The following is a 20,324-nucleotide window of genomic DNA, read 5'->3' as shown; positions in this document are numbered from 1 at the left end:
AATTATATACAAAGCAAAGTGGAGGACTTTTCTTCATAGTCTGAGGCAGATAAATTTTCTCTTAGTACTATTCCTTTGTATAAGCAGATGCTACTGGAACAGTGCAAAACTCTGAATTCGGGACTAGATGCAATAGTAAGGTTTGCCCAAGGGTTTCCCCTAAGGATTAAGAAACTGTGGGTGAACATCTTTGACTCCAAACATTATTCACAGCCATAACATTATTCTAAAGGCAAACTGACCTATTTTAAAATCTTTTGTGCAAAACATATTCAACCTTATATAGAAACCAAGGCCTGGGTTTTCCTCTATTTTACATGTTACACGGCATAACTCACTGACTTCGAATGGGCTAATGCTGATACATTTTACAAGTGACAAGGGAATCGTATGTCACAACCGTTTGTCACACTGATGCAATATAAATGTTCCAGGGAGGACTATTTACATGTCATAGACAGCAAAATTAGCCCCTTAGTGCTTAGTGCCAGTTTTTAGACAGCAGCAGATTTTCTGGTTTTGGTCTGAGTTGCAAAGCCATGCAGGAATGACATCTAAGGGCCAGTCTGACTGCATATAATCCTTTAGAAAAATAAACATATATAGAAAAGGAGAACAGGGCAAAGAGGAATTTTCCTCCCCCCACTCCATGGGCAAAGTGGTACAATTGTTGCTGAGGTTTGTATGTTGACCTGTCAGACAGTTAGGTATCTCTCTGGCACTAAACAAGCATTGTATCACATTGTATTGTATCAACCCAAACCTCTATTTCCAGGGCAGGCTGGAGAAGCCCATCAAAGGCAAATGGTAAGAAAAGCAGGTGTGGGTCACTGAGGGGTGTTCCTGGCCTCATGCCCTGAGAGATCTCTGGCACTGGTACTGCTATTGTATAGTGTTAATTAGATCATTCTAATTAATTCATTCGAAGTGTAAATTAGGAAGGAATGAAGATAAATTACACTAATACATTTAACCCTACGCTGTTTATTTAGCAGTTGAACAAAATAATGTGGTTAAAAGAGTCTAACAAGGCAAAAGCCCAAGACACAGCTGTTTAATAGCATTAAAAATGAGATCTCAGCCTGTGCTGCGGGCACATACGGCTTGTTTGCATTTAAAAGGGTTGCCAAGATAGCTGTACTGGCAAACCCTGCTAGTGTAGATGCAGCTGATACTGACAAAAGAAAACAAAAAATGTATTTCAGTCTTCTGAATGAAATAGCCTACACTGGTAAATGGATTGTTCTGCTGGTACAGCTCTGTCTGTATTAGATTAGCTGATGTGGCTAGGGTAGTTTGGGAGATGCCTTAGCTACAGAGGTATGCCTGCACAACTTTTAAGTGTCAATAAAGGCATATTACAAAGTTTGCTATACACTCAAAGATCCAAGAACTTGTCTCAACACAGAAGCCAAAACAATTTAAATAAATTGTGAGGTGAAACTAGTTTAGTTAAAACAGCAGTGCTTCTATGCATAGGAGGCTGGATTTGAGTTGAACGAAGAAGTTATTGCTACCCCAATTGTTTCAGTCAAATGTGTCCCTTAAAAATTCCTGAGATTAAAACAGAAAATATTTTGGGTTGTATATGCTTTCTTTTTTTAAGGCCACACTTCCATTCCATATAGTCATTCTGCAAGTCATTTCTTTACAAAAAGAAAAAAAAACTCTAAGAGATTATCAACTTCACATGACTCTAGGAGCTGGGGGTTTGAGAATAGTGCCAATTATCTTGTGATTTGTGATAAAATTGTGATATTTAGCAACACTTCAAAGATCCCATCTATCCTGGTATACAAATGGTAGGAGAAACTTGTTTAAACTAGTTCAGTGGGCATGTTAAACTATGTCCTGGGATAGGCTAGGCTAACTTTGTTTCCAGCAGTGTGAAAATACAGACTGGCCCATCTATAAAACTGGCTTAACCGGAACTGTGTTTAAATGTGACCTGACTTAGTTCTTAGACCAACATAAATGAGGCCAAAGATTCACTTTGGACCAGGTCATAATGCAGTTAATTCATTAAGTCTCTCTTCTGTGCTAGCCAGGCAAACATTGTTACTTTAAATCTGTTTTAAGCTATACTTACCACCAGATGTACCTAGTTTTAACCCCTGTGCAGAAAGAAGGAGAGGCCCTATTGACACTTTGTCACATGAGCATGAATAGGAGCTTGCCTGAGTGCATCACCTCGTCATTTCAGAGAACCGCTGTTGTGTTTTGTATGCGTCCTCAGGTGTGGGTTTACAGAGAGAAGACTATGGAGTTATATTTTGTTCTCCTTCCCTCTTTCCTCCCAGAGATAGCACAGTCTTACCTAGTGCATATGCGCAGTTACATGCACGCAGAAGGGTCTGGCTGGCTGTGTAGTTGTCTCCCCAACAGATGATGTGCAGCTTCATCCAATCATTCTGCCCTGATTAACTTCAACAGGTCCCTTATTTCATGGAGGACAAGGAAGATCAGTACTTCATCTGGTCACTCTTATAGGATTATTAGCTTGTTTTGTCCAAGTGGAATGCTGCCCAAATCTGCGCGTGCTGCCGGCAGCCTCGTAAGCCTTCTATGTCATCCTCTCTTCAGGCCTCATTTTTCACTGACCATTCCTCACGGCTGTGAGCAAAATCAGTCTTCCAGTTCAGATGTTGTCTCTGAGCAATGGGTTAGGTAACGTTATTCTGCCAGTTCTGTTTTTCAGTCCTGGTGATTATTCTGCCTGTTTGAAGGGAGGGGAACTAATCTGACACTGTGGGAAGTGATGGGTCCCTGTGTTTCTAGTCAGTCTCACAGGATTATAAAATCTGAATTTCTGACATTGGATTATGGAGAATTCATGACAGTGGAATGAGCTCTAAGGGGGGCAGGGTTTGGGTGGAATCGGCAGGTTTTGTTGGGAAAAGTGGGAGAGGACAGGATGGAAGGATTTTATGGGAAATATTATATTGAAAAACCCAGAGTCATAACATGGATAATCCTATGTGCGACAGAGGTCAAACACGGACAGTCTAATCCAAAATCCACTAGAGCTACTTGACTCAAGTGAGTACTGGATTAGACCCATGGTGTCTGTGAATACCCTTTGCATAAGGCTGTTTACCGTTTCCAAACAGCTTTGAAATTATTACCTACAGATGTGCAATGTCTTCAGACCTTGGAATCTGCAATAGTTAATGCCATAATCAAACAATATTGTAAAAAGAAATAATCTATGTAACAAATTACTCTTTCATCTGCTCCCTGTTTAACCATGCTCTCCATGCTTACATATGCCCCCAGGCTCTCTGGAATTTCAGATGTGTCCTGCTATACATTGAGTGTGTGCTTCTCTGCAGTCCCTGGAGTCCAGCAACAGGAATACAAGTAACCATCTGCATTTTAGCGAATTGCCTACAGTGCTTTTTGTATCGGGAGAAAATTACGTGATATTTCGTTAGGAGGAATGAATGAATTATCCAAACTTTCATATGCAGCTATGAGTTTCCTGTTGGTGGAAGCAAAATAGATGTTCTTATGTTGAGGCTTCTTTAGACTGATACCATTGCTTTAAAAATCAACAGTATGCACAATGCGTAGTGTGGTATCCTGTATTTTTCTTGTAGAGAGCTGCACAATACCATTATGTAAACACTGCTGTTATGTCTAGAAGATGTTTATTTTTGAAATCGGCCTTTTGCACAAGTGCGTTTTTCTAATACTTCGTTAATTGGGAAATAATTAGAGCCAGGCTTAACTTCGTGCCGCTGCAGTACGCCAGGGCGCAGCTCGGAGGCGGTACCTCCGGGAAGCCCCACGAGAGCGCAGTGGAGCTCCGCGCCGCTGCCGGCTGCGCTCCGCGGCCGCGGGCGTGACGGGGAGCGCGGCCCGGCCGCCCGCCCCGGTGCCCGCGGCGCCCGGCGGGGGCTGCGGAGGGGACTCGCCGGCGGCGGCTTTGCCCGCTGCCCCGGCCGCCAGGAGCGCGCCGAGCGGGCGAAGGGCAGGGCAGCCTCCCGGCTCCGGCAGCCCCTGGCGAGCCCCGGCGCTGCGGCACTGCGCGGAGCGAGGCGCACCCCGCGCAACGGTTCGCACGAGGTTGAAAACCGCCCCCCCCCCAGCCCGCCGCCTTGCAGTTATTTCCGTGCCTGCACAGCGGAGCGCACCCCGTCGCTCCCGCGTTCCCTTCCAGCGCCCCGGGCGCTTGCAGCCCGCTTAGCCGCGGAACAGCCGCCTCGTTCCGCGGAGCGCCCGTCCTAACGGCCCCTCGGGCGGCTGCGAGCCGGCGGCAGGGCTTGCGCCGCAGGCGGGGGGGTACAGCGGGGGGCGCGCAGCGCGCCTCGCCTCGGGGCTCTGCGGGGGATGCTGCCCGGGTGCGCTAGTGCGCGGCGCCCCGCGGGGCCACGGCGCGACCGCGCCGCCTTGGACCGGCCCGGCCCGGCCCAGGGCGGTGTGGGGCGCCCCGCGCTGGGGTGGGAGAGGGCTTTCTGCAGCTCTCGCCGGGGAGCGGCGTCGGGGAGGCGCAGAGGCACCCTTGCACCTTTCCTCCCCCCGGCCGGGCTGTAACTCATGTGACAGCGCTCCTCGCAGCCCGCCTGCTTCCTCCCGTCCCTCCCCCATGTGTCACTCAGCCGCTTTGCATAAACTCTCCCCCGCCCCCCAGCCCATATACCTCTTCCCCGCGCCGCGGCAGGGCAGAGCGGCGGCCAGGCGGTCCCAGCAGCAGCCGTCCCCTTCCCCGGCGCGGCCCGGCCCGCCTCCCGCCAGCGGCACCACCTCCGCCCCGGCGCCGCGCGGCTCCCGGCAGCGCAGCCTGCCCGGGCGGCTCTCTGCGGGGCCGCCGCGCCGAGCCGGCAGCCGCGCTGCTCTCCCATGCGCGGCGTTGCGCCGCCCGCGGAGGTACAGGGACGTCCGCGCTCAGCCGGGAGCCGCAGCTGTAAGTCGGTGCCCGCCGACCTGTTGCAGCGCCGGGCGCGGCAGGGGGGCGGGTGGCGGCGCGGAGCCCGGCGGGGAGGCCCCGGCTCGCTTGCCGTGCGCACGGCCGCAGCCGAGCTGGCGAGGCGGGTTGCCGCGTGCTGGCGGCGGGCGCTGCTTGCGCTCGCTGCGCTGGCGCTGAGTGCGCGCCTGTGGGGCGGCGCGGCCGGCTGCTGCAGCGCTCCTCCACCTGGAGCCCCGCTGCCCGGCCGGAGCCCGGCCTTCCGCGGAAGGGCGCTCGCTCTGCCCCTCTGGGCAGCGGCGGCGCTGCCGGGAGCGCCGGGACCTTCGTCCCTTCTGCTCGCAGCGGGGAGCTAGGCGGCCGGTGGTGGGTGGCTGCACTAGCTGTTCGGTATCTGCGGTCGGCGGCTGCCCGCGGGAAATGCCGGCCAGCCTCGCCGGTGGGCTTCGGCTTCCTGCGCGGGGCCGGGGAGGCGCGGGGACCCCGCAGCGGCGCTGAGGCGGGGCGTGAACTGTCCGGGCGCCCCGCTGCTCCCGGAGCTGCCTGCGCTGCTGCCCTCCCCGCTCTGCTGCGGGAAGTTTTGCACGTGGTTATTGCTCTACACGGAAAAGCAAATGTATTTTAATTCCTCGTACTGTGTCTTCACCAGGTTGGGAAGAAACCCAGAAAGTTTGTTTTCAGGAGACTGGGAACTGTTCGGGCATTATGATGTGCTGAACTAGAGGGGATGTAGAGTTGGGTGTCTTTGTCCGGATGTGGCGAGCAGTAACGCGGGAGCAGCCTGCTTTGCTCTCCGTCTCACGGCGGGTCCCGGGGAGCCGCGGAGGCTGTGCTGGAGGAGTGTAGGTAGGATCCGGGTTTGGCTCCGCAAAAATGACAGTATTGCTGCAGACTTAGCAACAGAAAGCCGTGTCAGATAAATAAATGGGATGTTTAGCAAGCAGATTTCCTTTCCTTCAGCGGTTTCACTGATTATAAATGAGAGGAGGGAAAAAAAAAACCCAACCCCCCATGTAATTACGAAGTGCTATTAAAATGAACCTACATCGTGGATGTGCCGGTAATTTGAAAATACTTAATTTTTCATTTGATTTAGGCTGAGACCTGCATGCTGCAAAGCTGTTAAGAAGTAGGGCAGGGAGGCTGTTGTTTAGTCTTAAGTAGTGTTTACTACTGGGCTGCTGTGACAAGTAGCCTGTTGAAGTATAATTATAAATCAAAGTCTTGGTTCAGCCTCTGTTCCTAGATAAAATCTGTATCTGTAATTTACTGACCACTTCTTGTTTTTTTACATACAAATATTATTTCTAAGGAAAAATTGCTTGAAGGGAGTTGACTCATTTTATTCAAGATGAGCATTTGCTCACTGACTGTGTAAATTACCTCCGCTAAAGTATTTGAGGCTTGCATAATTTCCAACACCAAATAGAGAAATTGGAGATGTCGTTCATGTATTTTAATATTCTTGTAAGATTCTGGACTGAGCTAACTGCCAGAAACTGCAAAAGGGCATGTTCACAGAAACACTCTTGTTAGTAAATTATGGTAATTGCTTTTAAGGCTGTTTAACTATTCCATGTGTGAAGTCATCCTAACAACCACAGTGGAGAGGAAGCAGATATGTACAGATATGTATCTTTGTTCTGTTTGGGGAAATACATTAGCTTATCTTAAATGTGAATTGGCATGCCTTGAATTCTTCTCAGTAGTGGACATTGTGATGATGCAGACACTGTTCTCGGAACAATTCAAGACCAGCATATATGAAATCTGCAAGCATTTCATAAGAAATGGCATTGCTCACTGAAAGACCAACTCTTCTATTTAAGTGAGGTGAAACTGAGTGCTTTATTCAGTAGCTGCTTGAGAGTGGATCTTACCAATTTTTACAGCGGGGTTTGTTACTATGGCTGTGGGTGGGCTTGGGCAACATGCTGTGATCTGTTTCCCTCCCCTCTGCATATGTTGGGTGGTGTGCCTGGTGTGGTGGTGGTTGTTTGATACAAGTTTGCTTCTATTTTGTTGTGGGTATGGCTTCATTCAGAAAGATGCTTTGCAAGTGGTGCTTACAGGAGTACACAGCCCCACAAAAGATCTGAACTCCTGTGTTTGCAGTCTTTGACATGAACTCTACCTGCCCTATTTCAGAACCCTGTGTGCGTCCTAAAAAAAGTTTTCAGTGTGCTCTGAATTCCTGCAAGATGTGGGGATAAGGAGAGGAACTGTTTCCATAGAGATCCTGACATGACTAGATTGGGGTGTCTAGACTTCTACCTAACTGGGATGGGGGGTGAGGGGCAATGAGCATCTTCAGATCCTGGGGATTTCATTGCCTCTGGTCAGTGGGTGAGTAGTGCCCACCCCTCTCCCTGGTGATGTAGTTGGAACCCTGCAAAATTAGCTCCTCAGCCTGAGGAAAGCCAGTCCATGGAGATCCAGTGAATGCTGTGTATTGTATTGTAATAGCATTTAAAATGATAAAATGCCTGGAGAAGTTTTAAAAATTTGCAGGGAGATGCTTTGCCAGTGAGGGGTTCATCTTCCTGTCTGTGTCCCCAAACTGTTCAGGTACTAATATCTGAAGTCATGACCCTTCCTGTAATGTTTTAGTTCCAGCAGGTCTGAACCTGAGAGCTTATAGTCAGTATAATCTTTTTGGCTACAGATTAAGTGGGTAGTTTTAGTCTGAGATTACTGTTTGGGATCCTTGAATGCCATCTGAACCTTTACTATTTAACAGATAATGAAATTGCCTTTAATGCAACTGTATTTTCCATGTAACTTGTGTTCTGAAGATGTACCAACCTCCTTAAGTTGTCCTGTGATTAGTGTTAATGCATTTAATAGGCTGGTCTAGAGAGCGTTGTTTAAAATAGCTTTCCAGACTGTCGCATAGTAGAGTCAGCCAGATATGCTACCTTGTGGCTGTGATGGGAAGGTTTCCTCTCTGTTTCAGAGAACTTTGGATTGAGCACTGTATTCTGAACTGTGTTGCTCCTTCCTTGGTCTCAGTCAGAAGCACCAGGGAAGTCATGTTTCACAGCAGAGGAGATGGGTATAGTAGTTTTGTGGCAAGGCGGTAGGGTGTGTGGTGGGGTCCCCTCCATGACTGAAGTGAAAGGTATATCACAAACTTGCTGTTACATGCAACAAGCTAGTTATTCTGTACATCATTGTAGCTAGCCAGGAGAATGACTGCAGCATAGCCAGTACCAATCTGCAATTGTTGGAGGAGTATGTGTATATTCCATATATACACAAAATGTTCTGAAATGGAGTCCATTGTTCAAACTGATCTGTATAGATTTTTCATTTTTGTTATGGATTCTGATCATGTGAATCTAGGAAAGTAAATGTATTTATTTCAAAAAATTAGTAACGATGCACCTTTTTGAGGTTCTTTATGTTCTTGGGTCATCTTGTTTGAGGACAGGTGATACTGTTTTTTATGAAAGGTGTGAAATGTGGGGAGATTTGTACAGTTCTATACTGCTTAAATATGCTGAAGAATATGAAAATGTTTGAGTCTGCGAGAGATGGAAATATAACCATGTTAAAAACCTCCACAAGTGACCCCAGGTCATGCTCTGAGTTTGAGAATCGGGAGCTTCCCAAGTAGGCTCTTACCTTGTTCCTTATTTGAAGGTAACATAGAAGGGACTCTGAGCAAGGGAATATCATAGTAATCAGGGAAGCTCAGTTCTTTCCTTTCTCCAAGTATCCTCTGCAGTCTGGGGAAAGATAAGTGAGATTATTAAAGCAGCGGTCACAGCCATAAGTTGCACTAGCTCTGTATGCTTCATCTCCTCTTGCTTGCACTGTGGCTTTTTGGCCATTAGCTTTATGTGGTTGCCAGTATTCCTCCCTTTCCCAGTGCTCCATGCTGTCTTGGCTTGACTCTTAATTATCCCTGAAAACTTGCTCCTATATATAGACCTGCCTATCATGGCAGAAGATGGTAACATTCACCTCCAAACAGGGACTGAGCAGCACTGTATTTGAGAGGAATAGGGTAGCAGTGTAGAATGTCTTGTGTTTTACCTCTCCAAACCCCCAAAGTAACCAGTAGCTGCTCATGACTTGTGCTCCAAGTCCTGACTCCTAAGATGGCTTCAGAATAGTAATGCTTTGGTGACTTCGGCTGATACTCAAAACACATCTTCCTGCTGACTCTGTCTGTGTATATTCTGTATCACTCTATAGCAGGCAGCTGCTGGTGAAGATCAAAATATAATCTCTACAATTTAGCCATAGTATTTTTAAAAGTTTGGCAACTAAAATTATGATGCTTGCTAGGCTTTCATTTTAAGGTTCCCTTTTTCATTCTCTCATGTTGCGTATGGAATCATTATACCAAAGAGAAGCTTCCTAATGGGATTAGTAGGTTTTTGTTCCCCATGCAGCTTTTGACATTCCTTAGGTATTCTGTCTGGTAGCTCTTCCTGCTATGATTCAGTACAGGAGAATGTTTCAAGCATATGCATGTGTACATATGTAATGAATCAGCTGGACTAGATTGGGGAAGGGTGAGAAAATCATTTCAGGTTCTTTTCCTTTCCTTTCCAACTTACTTGCTACTATACTGTTATGAAAGTTGGAGATCAGGTTTCCCAAGATAAACCTGCTCTTGGGCAACAAATTTAAGAGTATGTCACTTAGGAGAGTCATCTTACAAAAAAATAAACACATGCCAAAGTTAGATGCAATTCTTTGTCCACTCATCTTTAACCTAAAGCTTTTTTTTTCCTTCTTCTTCCAGTGAATAACAGCTATGTTCATTATTACTTTTACATAACAGAAAATGTAACTGTCTCATTAATCTTATTACATTTTTCTTTGTTTATAGGTGTGGAAGAAAATGTCAGTCAGCATGCATGAGAATCGCAAATCTAGGGCCAGTACTGGCTCCATAAACATATATTTATTCCACAAGTCATCCTATGCCGACAGTGTCCTTACTCACCTGAACCTTCTGCGTCAACAGCGTCTCTTTACAGATGTGCTTCTCCATGCTGGGAACAGGTCATTCCCCTGCCACAGAGCTGTTTTAGCTGCTTGTAGCCGCTATTTTGAAGCAATGTTCAGTGGAGGACTGAAAGAGAGCCAGGATAGTGAAGTCAACTTCCATAATTCCATTCACCCGGAAGTCTTAGAGCTTCTTCTGGACTATGCGTATTCCTCCAGGGTTATCATCAATGAGGAGAATGCAGAGTCGCTGCTGGAGGCTGGTGACATGCTAGAGTTCCAGGACATTCGGGATGCTTGTGCAGAATTTCTGGAGAAAAACCTTCATCCCACCAACTGTCTCGGCATGCTGCTGCTGTCAGATGCTCACCAGTGCACCAAGCTTTACGAACTCTCTTGGAGGATGTGCCTTAGCAACTTCCAGAGCATCAGTAAAAGTGAAGACTTCCTCCAGCTGCCAAAAGACATGGTAGTGCAGCTCCTTTCCAGTGAAGAATTAGAAACTGAAGATGAAAGGCTGGTATACGAGTCAGCTATCAACTGGGTCAACTATGACCTGAGTAAGCGTCACTGTTACCTGCCTGAGCTATTGCAGACAGTCAGACTGGCTCTCTTGCCAGCCATATACCTTATGGAGAATGTAGCAATGGAAGAACTTATCACCAAGCAAAGGAAAAGCAAAGAGATTGTAGAAGAATCAATCAGATGCAAGTTAAAGATCTTACAGAACGATGGAGTGGTCACTAGTTTGTGTGCCAGACCCCGTAAAACTGGCCATTCACTCTTTCTTTTGGGTGGCCAAACCTTTATGTGTGACAAGCTGTACCTGGTGGATCAAAAGGCAAAGGAGATCATTCCGAAGGCTGACATCCCAAGTCCACGGAAAGAGTTCAGCGCTTGTGCCATAGGCTGCAAAGTGTATATCACGGGAGGACGGGGATCAGAAAATGGAGTCTCCAAAGATGTATGGGTGTATGACACTCTTCATGAGGAGTGGTCAAAGGCCGCTCCCATGCTGGTAGCTAGATTTGGGCATGGCTCTGCTGAACTCAAGCACTGTTTGTATGTGGTAGGAGGACACACCGCAGCAACTGGTTGCCTTCCAGCTTCCCCTTCAGTATCCTTAAAGCAAGTAGAACAATATGACCCTGTGACCAATAAATGGACCATGGTTGCCCCACTCCGAGAGGGAGTAAGCAATGCAGCTGTAGTCAGTGCAAAGCTTAAGCTATTTGCTTTTGGGGGTACCAGTGTTAGCCATGACAAGCTGCCCAAAGTTCAATGTTATGATCAGTGTGAAAACAGATGGACAGTACCAGCCACCTGCCCCCAGCCCTGGCGCTACACAGCTGCAGCTGTTCTGGGTAACCAGATTTTTATTATGGGTGGAGATACTGAATTCTCTGCGTGCTCTGCTTATAAATTCAACAGTGAGACATACCAGTGGACTAAGGTGGGAGATGTGACAGCTAAGCGAATGAGCTGCCATGCAGTGGCATCTGGAAACAAATTGTATGTTGTTGGAGGCTACTTTGGCATTCAGAGATGCAAAACATTAGACTGTTATGATCCCACGTTAGATGTATGGAACAGCATAACAACTGTGCCCTATTCATTAATTCCAACGGCATTTGTCAGCACATGGAAGCACCTCCCCTCATAATTGTGTGTATGTTGCAATTACAAATTATCAGGTAAGAAATAGCATTTTTGAATTCCACTGTAATAATGCTTTTCACAATGCTTTCCAGCAGCAGCTCTCAGAGAGGGTGAGTATATTCAATCCAGTTTTATAGCTGGAACAACTGAGGCACGCATATTCAGGGGCTGTTGCAAGTCAGAGGTCAAATCTGTGACAGAGCCAGAAGCTGAAACTAGTTTGCCACGCCTCCTGCATGAAATTCTCATTATGGGCCCTTTTGCTGTGTGATTTAGATGTCGAAAATGTTCTTTTTGCTAGGCCCTATACTTGTGGGGAAATACAGTTAAGCTATAGGAAATTGAATCCTGCTCTGCACTTAAATACTACATGTGTTCTAAACAAAGGTTGGATGCTATTTTCCTGATTATGCACGACAGGTCACTCTGTATATGCAGCATCGATGCCCAAAAATGATATTGTAAATTCCAACTTGAAGCCCAATAGTGAATTCACTTGAATTTCCAGGCAGACGGCCTTAGGGGAAAGTTGCTGTCTTCCATCCATGAAGGGTGTTTGCAAGCACCTCAGGCCTAATTTGCCATCTCACCCAGACTGCAAGAGTTGCACCTGCTTCGACTAAGGTTGAGTTTGGCCCACTGACATGCTTCAAAATAGTTATGGTCATATATGTCAGACTAGATATGGTGTTGGGAAGACATACAATTAATATTACTGGCTGACATAATTACCCAGCCGATAGCACTCACTGTTCCAAACAATTTAATTATACATAATAGGCCAAGCTCTCACCAGATGCAACTTCAGCATTGTATCTCCTCACAAGCAAGTCTGAATTTGGCGTTGCTTGTTTCGTTGTTGTGCATTCCTGAGTTTTAGGAGTAAGGGAGAAAAGGTTAATGAAGAAAGCCTAAAAAATCTGGGCAATATACAAGTATTGTCAGTATTTTTCAAATCTGTTTTGTCACGCTAGACTGCTAACCATTGTTTCAGCAATTTCTAATTTTTCATAATTTTTCATCTTTTCCAGAATTACGTCACTTAAAATAAGTCATTGACATTTTCCAGAGCTATTAGTCTAGTTATTCTGCAACAAATCTGGCAGACTTCCTTCAGTGTTGTATTCTTCCCCCACCCCAATCCACTTGAGACTTCAGTACAGAATCATAGTTACAACTAGCCAACCAAACAAATGTAGTGGCATGCTTAATCCTAAATAATCCATACCCTGTGAATGGTAATTTCTTTTTTAATTTGAACAGTGTGTAATGTAACCATGAATCCAGGCAGGTTAGAAGGAACAAGCCAAATACATGCAGTTGAAGTAATTAAATGAGCTCTGCATTTGCATCTAAGTTACCTAGAAATTCAGACTGATGTAGCTCCTCTGGAAAAAAGTAAGAGCAGCTTGTGTTTAAAGACTCCCTAGGCTCTTCTTTTTGGGACAGATCATATTTTCGTCTGGGTATCTTTAGCAGCTGGAGACATGTGCTAACTCTTGCAGTAAAAATATGAAACCCAAATGTATTTGAAGCAGTATAGGTATAAGTATATACCTAGACATATAGTAGTAGTTGTGAAATTACTCTCTGTGGTAAACCAAGGATTCATCTTGTAATCTGACTTTCAGCTGATTGGGAGTTTTGATTCATTAAGGAATATGAGATTGGGCCGGTGCAAAGTAACTGATCGGAGTAGAAATCTAATGTGAAATTGGGCCGTGTTGTGCCTTTAGCTTTCCCTTCAAGTTGAATAACCATCTGAGACATTGCTATCTCTCCTTTTTGTTTTGTTTTTCCCAGACTTACTCTTGTGAAAGCGGGGATGTGGATTCCACACAGTCTTAAGCCCTCGAGACTTACCATATCCTAAGTGCTAGGGAGTAATCACATCTGCCTGATAGAGAGCAAATAGAAGCCTTGGTTTCTTTGAGATGACTTCCTCGCTAGCTGGGAACGACATCTTTAAATCTTCAGTCAATTTCTATTATTACTCACTTTCAGCAGTTCTCAGTGTTATCAGAACAGTAGTATTGAATGCTCAGACCCAGGTCTGTGCCAAGAAAAATATTGACTTATTCTTCTGAGACTGACTTAATTGTTCTAAAGTTTACAGTACATGAGACAGAGTGTTTTATTTTGAAAAATAGTCTTCAGAGTATAACAGTGCAAAAAAACTTTCATTTGCTTTACAGTATCTTGTTAAATGCCATTATTTTAGCTTGATGAACACGCTAGATAACTGGATGAGCGCAACCGTAAACTGAAGTCTCTCTAGTGCTGTGTGCTCATCCGGAAAGTAGGGTTTTTTTCTACTGACTCCTGCTGCTTTGTCAGTGGGTGGGAGGGACAAAAAGGAAATTACTTCTGATTACCGTCTGTTTTCATGGCACTGTGTGGCCCCAGTCTGACAGCTTTTAGGAAGACTTTAGTCTGCTTTGTCCCTTTCCTCAAACTTAGGGCTTTTGAGTAGGTTGGGGATTTTTTTTCCTCCTCCTTGGAATTGTTTATAACTTTTTTCCAGTTCCCATGATAGGAAACACTGTTTTGGTTTCAGTGTTGATATGCACATTTCAGTGGGAAAAATGACATGCTAACCTGAAGAATGTCTAGAAAAGACTAATCAACACTAAGTACAGAAAACATTTTTGGAAGTAATGAAGATGGTCTGTTTTCAAACCCACAATTGCAGAGACTTGATGCTTTAGGCTGTTATGTAGGCTGCTGTGTTTCATGGGAGTGTTCCTTGTTGTTCTTAGACATCACAGCTTGCAAGATACGTGGTATGCTCAAGTGAGCTGTGAGTTCCCTGGAGCTCCTTTGCGTTTTAACGGTGTCAGATTTGCCACCCAAAATTCTAGCAGTGCTTTCAGAAGGGATCCTAATAAGCTGATGATGGTTTGGAAGCTGACATTTTAATACAGCTTCATAATGAAAGAGGAAAGCACATTCTCAGCATCCAAGGGCTGAATTTTTCATTGAATAATCTGTTTTTGTAAAAGACTTCTGGATGGAATTGTTGGTGCATTGCTGTGTGGAAAGAAATGAGGCAGACTTCTGCTGTAACAAATAGCAGAGAAGTTTTAATTAAGGGGATTAATATGTCCCTTTTTATATGGTGAATAAATTCAATTCAGAGTTCTTAATGGTGAACGTAGGCATTGGTGCGTGGTGTGAGGCACCTTTCCCTCCTCTTCTGCTTTACTCCAACCAGGTTTGCCTTGGTCCCAGGATAGAAAAAACTCTTTGCACTATATGTTCAAGTGGGATTTTGTGGAAGAGAAGTTATACAAGGTTATTTTCACTTAAAGCAAACAATTCCACAAACCTTTAACATTTTTGGGGAGCATGGAGTAGAAGGATGCAGAGTCCATCAGACTGAGCTGTATTGGGCCAGTGCAATTTAGCTTCCAAATGACTTTATATCCAAAAAAAAATCAAGTAGTCTTTCTAGGGTTGGTGGGATGGCTTGCAGGGTAAGGCTGGTTGAATAATAAAGGCAGAATCTGACCCTAAGTAACTATGTGCTTGGCTGGTTTATTTATCAGTAGTTGGCTATTAAACAGGAACACTTAAGCTGGGGGTGGGGGGAAGGGAGGGAAACCCATCAGCTGGATGGTATCCTAAACCTAGCATGTAGCTTTTCTTTGATACCTAACAAAAACCTTATGGAATACTGTCTCAGCAAAACTTTTGAAGCCTTTTCTTTTTTCTTTTTTTTTCTCTCCCCATGCTTTTAGTTATACTCCATTATTTGGAGAAGAAAATTGGAACTTCAAATCTGGAGAAACGGTTTTAATGAAGAAAAGTCATTCAGTGTCTTTCGCATTTGAAGAAAATCATCTGCACCTTGTAAATTATCTAACCTAGACATGAAGGAACAGGAGGAGAAAACTGTCTTCAGTGCTTCAGCACATGGTTTAAATATGAATGAATGAACCTATGATCTGGTCCTTGTGCTAGTAATTGTGGATTAATGCCAATATTAGTCAGTCCTTCAAAGGAGGAAAAAAAAAGAGACAGAACTTCTCTGAGCTGTGCAGCACACAACTCTTGATTTTCATGGACTCCACTGTTTGTGTGTGAGATTTGAAATGGTCGTCACCTCTCTTTGTGACGGTTTGAAGTGCCAGCACCAGCTGCAAGGGAAGCAGGCCAGGTCTGGAGCAGTGACATGTCGCTGTGAATGAAGATGCAGCAGTATTGCTGCAGAACTCCGCTTACCGGAGCGAGCTTGTCTGTGGGCACTGCCTACAGCAGCTTTTAGATGCCTGTGTTGTGTTGTCCTGTGTGCAGTGAGTGATAAGGAACAGCACAGTGGTGAAATGTTTTTGCAACAGTGGAGAACAGAACTGATGTCCCCCAGATGCTTATTGTTCCCTTTCCTCCCTGTATTTATAAGTAATTCAGACTGTCCCGTTCCTGTTATGTTACTTGTTGTGGATCCAGTTATTTATTGTTCAGTGCTTGCATGCTGAAACAATGCCTGCAATTGTCTTCATGTGGTCAGGGCTTGTGTGAGTTGTTGTATGTTTTGCACATTTTGTGATCACTGACTTGCTCTGCTGCACAAAGAAAGAAAACTGAGTAACAGTTGGAGGTGGGAGGGAGGGGTGGCTTCCCAGTTGGAAATGGAAGGATTACAAGGCAGGATCTTAAATTACACCATACTAAAGGAAGAAGCCATGGAGGTCACTTTCTCAGGCCACCAGCTCCCCAGGTTGCATGTGGTGTGTCTTGTAGATGGTGTCCCTGCTACATTTCATTTGTTGGTCATGCCTTTGAATTTCTAGTCTGGAAATAGCCCAAATCACTTACAACTCTCTCTTTGTGCAGCTTCCTGATTGCAACGCAAATACTGTGGAATAGCTTCTGGATACCAAGCCCAGATGAAGTCATTGTCCAAAGTTATTTATTTATTTATTGGGTTAAAGGGCGGGGTACTTACAGTATAGCCACATTGACCTGAATGAGTAGAGTATGGCTGATTCAAGAATAAAAACAAAACATTTAAAATAGGTTAGTGATGAAGTCTTAAAAAAAGAAAAAGCAGAACAGCAATTTTGCACTGACTTGGTAGGCTCATGCCTCTGGGTTTCAGAGGGGCAGCTGAATGAGATGTCAAAGACCCAAACGCACTAGCAAAATGAGGATAGAAAATGAATTTTAAAATTCTTAAACTTAAAAATAGCCCTCAAACTCTACTGCCTCTTATTTACCATAGCCAGGTATATCTTTAAACATTTGGGTGCTCAGAAGTGTCGGGTACAATCCTGAGAAGCCAAACTTTAATTTTATAAGGAAATTTGTTTATTTTTATCAGTCTGGTCTTGAGACAGGTATGAAGCTACTCTTTTTTCCTCTGGATTTCAGAAGCTTATGTTTCACAGATGCTTTCTTTGCCAGATTCTGTTATGAAGCATGTATTGTATTGTGTTTCTTCCTAAGTGTTTATAGAGCCCAATTTAACTGGCGCATTCAGTACCATGGTTGGTGTATGCCACAGTATAAGTAAAAAGTTTGCATGGGTGCATGCAAAACAGAAATAGTCACATTGTTGATGCTTGCCTTTCTCTATGTGACAGTGATGTAGCTGTATTTGTGAAGACTTTATCATCTGGAAGTATTAACACTGGTCACAGAAAACTTCTCTATGCTGCCTTACGTTTGACTTGCTGTTTGGAGTAGATAGACCCTTACATTTCAGAAATAGGATGTTTGGAGTTCTGCAAGTACTGAGAGAACATTGCTTAATTATTGAAGGCAATGGCTTTTTTTTTTTTTTTTTAAGGGTAAGGCCCAGCTGGATGTGAATAGTTACAATTCTAGTTCCTCTGGTTAAATTGATCTGTTGAAAGAATAGATTTTTTTTTTAAGTATTTAAACTCACAGCCTTCTCCTTTGAATTGGTTCTTTTCTCTTATATGGCTTTTAAGCAATAGAAAAACACCTTAGATAGAATAGATCTCCTTCCTACAACCCTTGCACAGGTTGTCCTGTTGAAGTAAACAGGATTGAATTGCTGTTGCCTTTCATCTTGTGGATCACTCCTGTGAATGCGAAGTGAGCCATAAAATCAGACTTCCTGTGTTTTGCATGTCCTCTCCCCAGGCATTAGTCACTGCTTGAGGTATAAGGAAGTGAAGAACCAGGTCCCCAGGGGACCCCTTGCTTGAATAAGGGCATATAGGTTCAAGACCTGTTTTCTGCATCAAATTGATTAGAGTCCAGACGTGAAGCTGCACTGCGTCTGTTTATCTTCAGCACAATTTTGTTTTGTAGCACCATGCAACTTCTGAAACTGGATGAATTTTCTGCAGCTGTTTCCAAAGTTGTGGTCTGCTTTCAAGTCCTCAATTAATTCCTGTGTGTAGGCTGAAGGAAGCTGAAGTCAGGGTGGGCCTCTGGCTCTGCAGGGAATACGCTGGGCTCTTGCTTTTTGAATTGATGTGGGAATCCTGGCTAGCTACTTGACCATTCTAGCCCTGCAAAACACCCCACACTTCGAAGCAAATGCAATTCACAGCGGAGTGCACACAAAAACCTTGGCATAAGACGGGAAGGTTCCTCTTATTTTGCAGGCCGGTTGCTGTAGAAACATGTAACAAAGGACAGCCTTCCTCTTCTGGTATAATTGTGTAGCCCCTTTTCTCTAGGCCTGACACCTGTCTGAGTAAGAGTGATTAGAGCAGAATAATGTTCCCTTTCCTGGCTATTGAAGATGTGGTTCACGTACTAAAAGAGAACTGTACAAGTGAAGAAGTAAAATGTCTGTGTTGTGTGTTTTTGTTTGCTACTACATCTTAAGGTTTTGTAAAACTTGCATTTTTTTTTTCACAATGTGAAACTGAAGGTCAATAAATTATTAGAGATTTTCTCTTTGGATCATTTCTTTTAAAGGTTGTCTCTCTTCCTCCCTTCCACTCCACCCTGCAGAAATGTTTTAAATCCTTTATAATGTCCTTTTTCTGTCCTTTTAATAAAAAGACATCAACAACGTGCAGTTCACTACTTTGAAGCTTCTGCTTCAGTTGCACTTCCCTTCCCTTTGTTCTGTTCTGCTGCTGTTACTATGATCTGTATCTCAGCGTTCAGTAGTTAAAACTCTGAGAGCCTCAAAGCATTTAAGAAAAGGAAATAGAAGTTCATTGGTGCTTGCAGTACAGTTTAGTGCCTGATATGACTTGGAAGCAGAATTAGGCATCTCAAATCCTTCATAATTTTTCTCAAGGAAAAAAAAATGTTGGCTGTGTAAAAAAACATTCCAGTTGTTTTATATAATACACACATATAGCCAAACTCTTTGATCTTTTAAGCTCATTTACATTTTTTATTTTGTTTTACAAAATCTGCTCTTGATATTTTTTTTTTTTTGGTTGGCTTATGACCTTTTTGGCCTTAAGGTGTCCCTGACTGCTGTCTAGATCTAAAATCAAGTTACGCTGTGGCATTCACAAAATTGGTATAACCTGGTAGTCTAACTGCCCAAGTCTGCTTAATATTGGCCTGTTGTCCTGCCTTGAAAAGGCTGTTCTACAGATGTCAGTCCATCACTTTGGAGCAAAGGAATAAGGCATTTCTTCCTTGCTTGGGTTGTCTCTCTGCCTACCATCCTCATCCCTTTGCCTATACGGTTCTGAAGAAGGAAGTAAAAGGCGACAGGTCTTAGGAGGTGTCCGCAGGTCACAGCATAGTGCAATGAAGTTACTGGTGCTTCAGTTGCCGTCGCTAGTCTGTGCAGCACAGCTTTTGGCACTGAGTGCACAGCCTTCTGAGCCTGGTCCTGGAAATGAAACTTCAGTGCTTATTTAGCAGAAATAAGAGAAAGGCAAGGTAATGGCAGGAGGGAGTATTGCTTCCTGCAAGAACGAACTTTTCTAAAATCTCCTAATCTTTCTACCTATTTTAAAATTCCTGTAGCTGCCCCCTGAAAGCTACAGGCTTCTTCAGGATGATTATCTGCCCAGAAGAGTAAGGGTCACAATATTAAGTGACTTAATTGCCTAACCACTGCTCAGTTACCCAGTGTTTGAGGTATTTGCAATCAGCCTTGGGTGAGGGTGGGAAGTTTATTTTAGAGAATTTTGAAATATGAAAGATATTGGTAGAAATCAGCCTTCTAACAGAGTAGGAAAAGGTTAAATCAGTTACAGTGCTCACTGCAAACATTTTGCTTAACAATAACCTGGGTCTTACTGGATTTGCATTTTACCAGGACCTGGGATGCTCATAGCAGCACTGGGCATGAACAGACTGCTGTAGCCTGACTCACTGGTGTCATTTTAGGGCGCCAGGCTGCTTACTGGAGGACTTTCATGGATTCAAACTCCCCTTTCTTGGCTTCGAATGTGGAAGGCTTCTCATACTGGAGGTTTGATATGTATGGTGAGAATTTAAAATAGATATTTTACATTTAAATTTAAAATAGATAGCTGATAACCTGTAAAATAGATACCTCCAAGGCATCGGCACTTCTAACGATAAGTATGAATGCTGAATGCTTTGAATGAGTAGAAAGGAATCAGTTCATTAGCACTAAATAAGGCTCCATCTTGCGTACCTGGGTGATCAGCCCTGACCTGAGAAAGTCTTAAAAGCTTTGTCTATACTAGCAAATTAAACCTGCCTGGGAACAGTCTCTGGTACTGAGGCCAGCTGGCATGAAACAGCCAACACCTCTTTCTTTGAGCAACCCCTCTTCCCTGCAAGACAGGGTGGCTGCATGCGAGCTGTTTGGGGTGGCCGCTGGAATGCCCTGACTCCTGCACCCTGCCCAGGAACGCTTTGGAGGAGT

The 20,324-nt window shown here is 44.4% G+C and overlaps 1 protein-coding gene across 1 annotated transcript; it reads left to right on the top strand.

Annotated features, from left to right (window-relative positions):
• Positions 1-4,644: 4,644 nt before the first annotated feature.
• On the top strand, positions 4,645-18,415 carry LOC112987032 (ectoderm-neural cortex protein 1). The gene is made up of 3 exons (XM_026106686.2): positions 4,645-4,906; positions 9,753-11,565; positions 15,271-18,415. The coding sequence occupies exon 2, from the start codon at positions 9,765-9,767 to the stop codon at positions 11,532-11,534; it is 1,770 nt and encodes a 589-aa protein (XP_025962471.1). The 5' UTR covers positions 4,645-4,906; positions 9,753-9,764; the 3' UTR covers positions 11,535-11,565; positions 15,271-18,415.
• Positions 18,416-20,324: the final 1,909 nt, after the last annotated feature.

This window comes from Dromaius novaehollandiae, chromosome Z, assembly GCF_036370855.1.
Source record: "Dromaius novaehollandiae isolate bDroNov1 chromosome Z, bDroNov1.hap1, whole genome shotgun sequence".
Taxonomy (NCBI): domain Eukaryota; kingdom Metazoa; phylum Chordata; class Aves; order Casuariiformes; family Dromaiidae; genus Dromaius; species Dromaius novaehollandiae.
This window is presented reverse-complemented; position numbering and strand designations above follow the sequence as displayed.

Excerpts from the sequence above, each read along its gene's own strand:
- LOC112987032 (XM_026106686.2), top strand. The coding sequence starts at position 9,765 with ATGTCAGTCAGCATGCATGAGAATCGCAAATCTAGGGCCAGTACTGGC.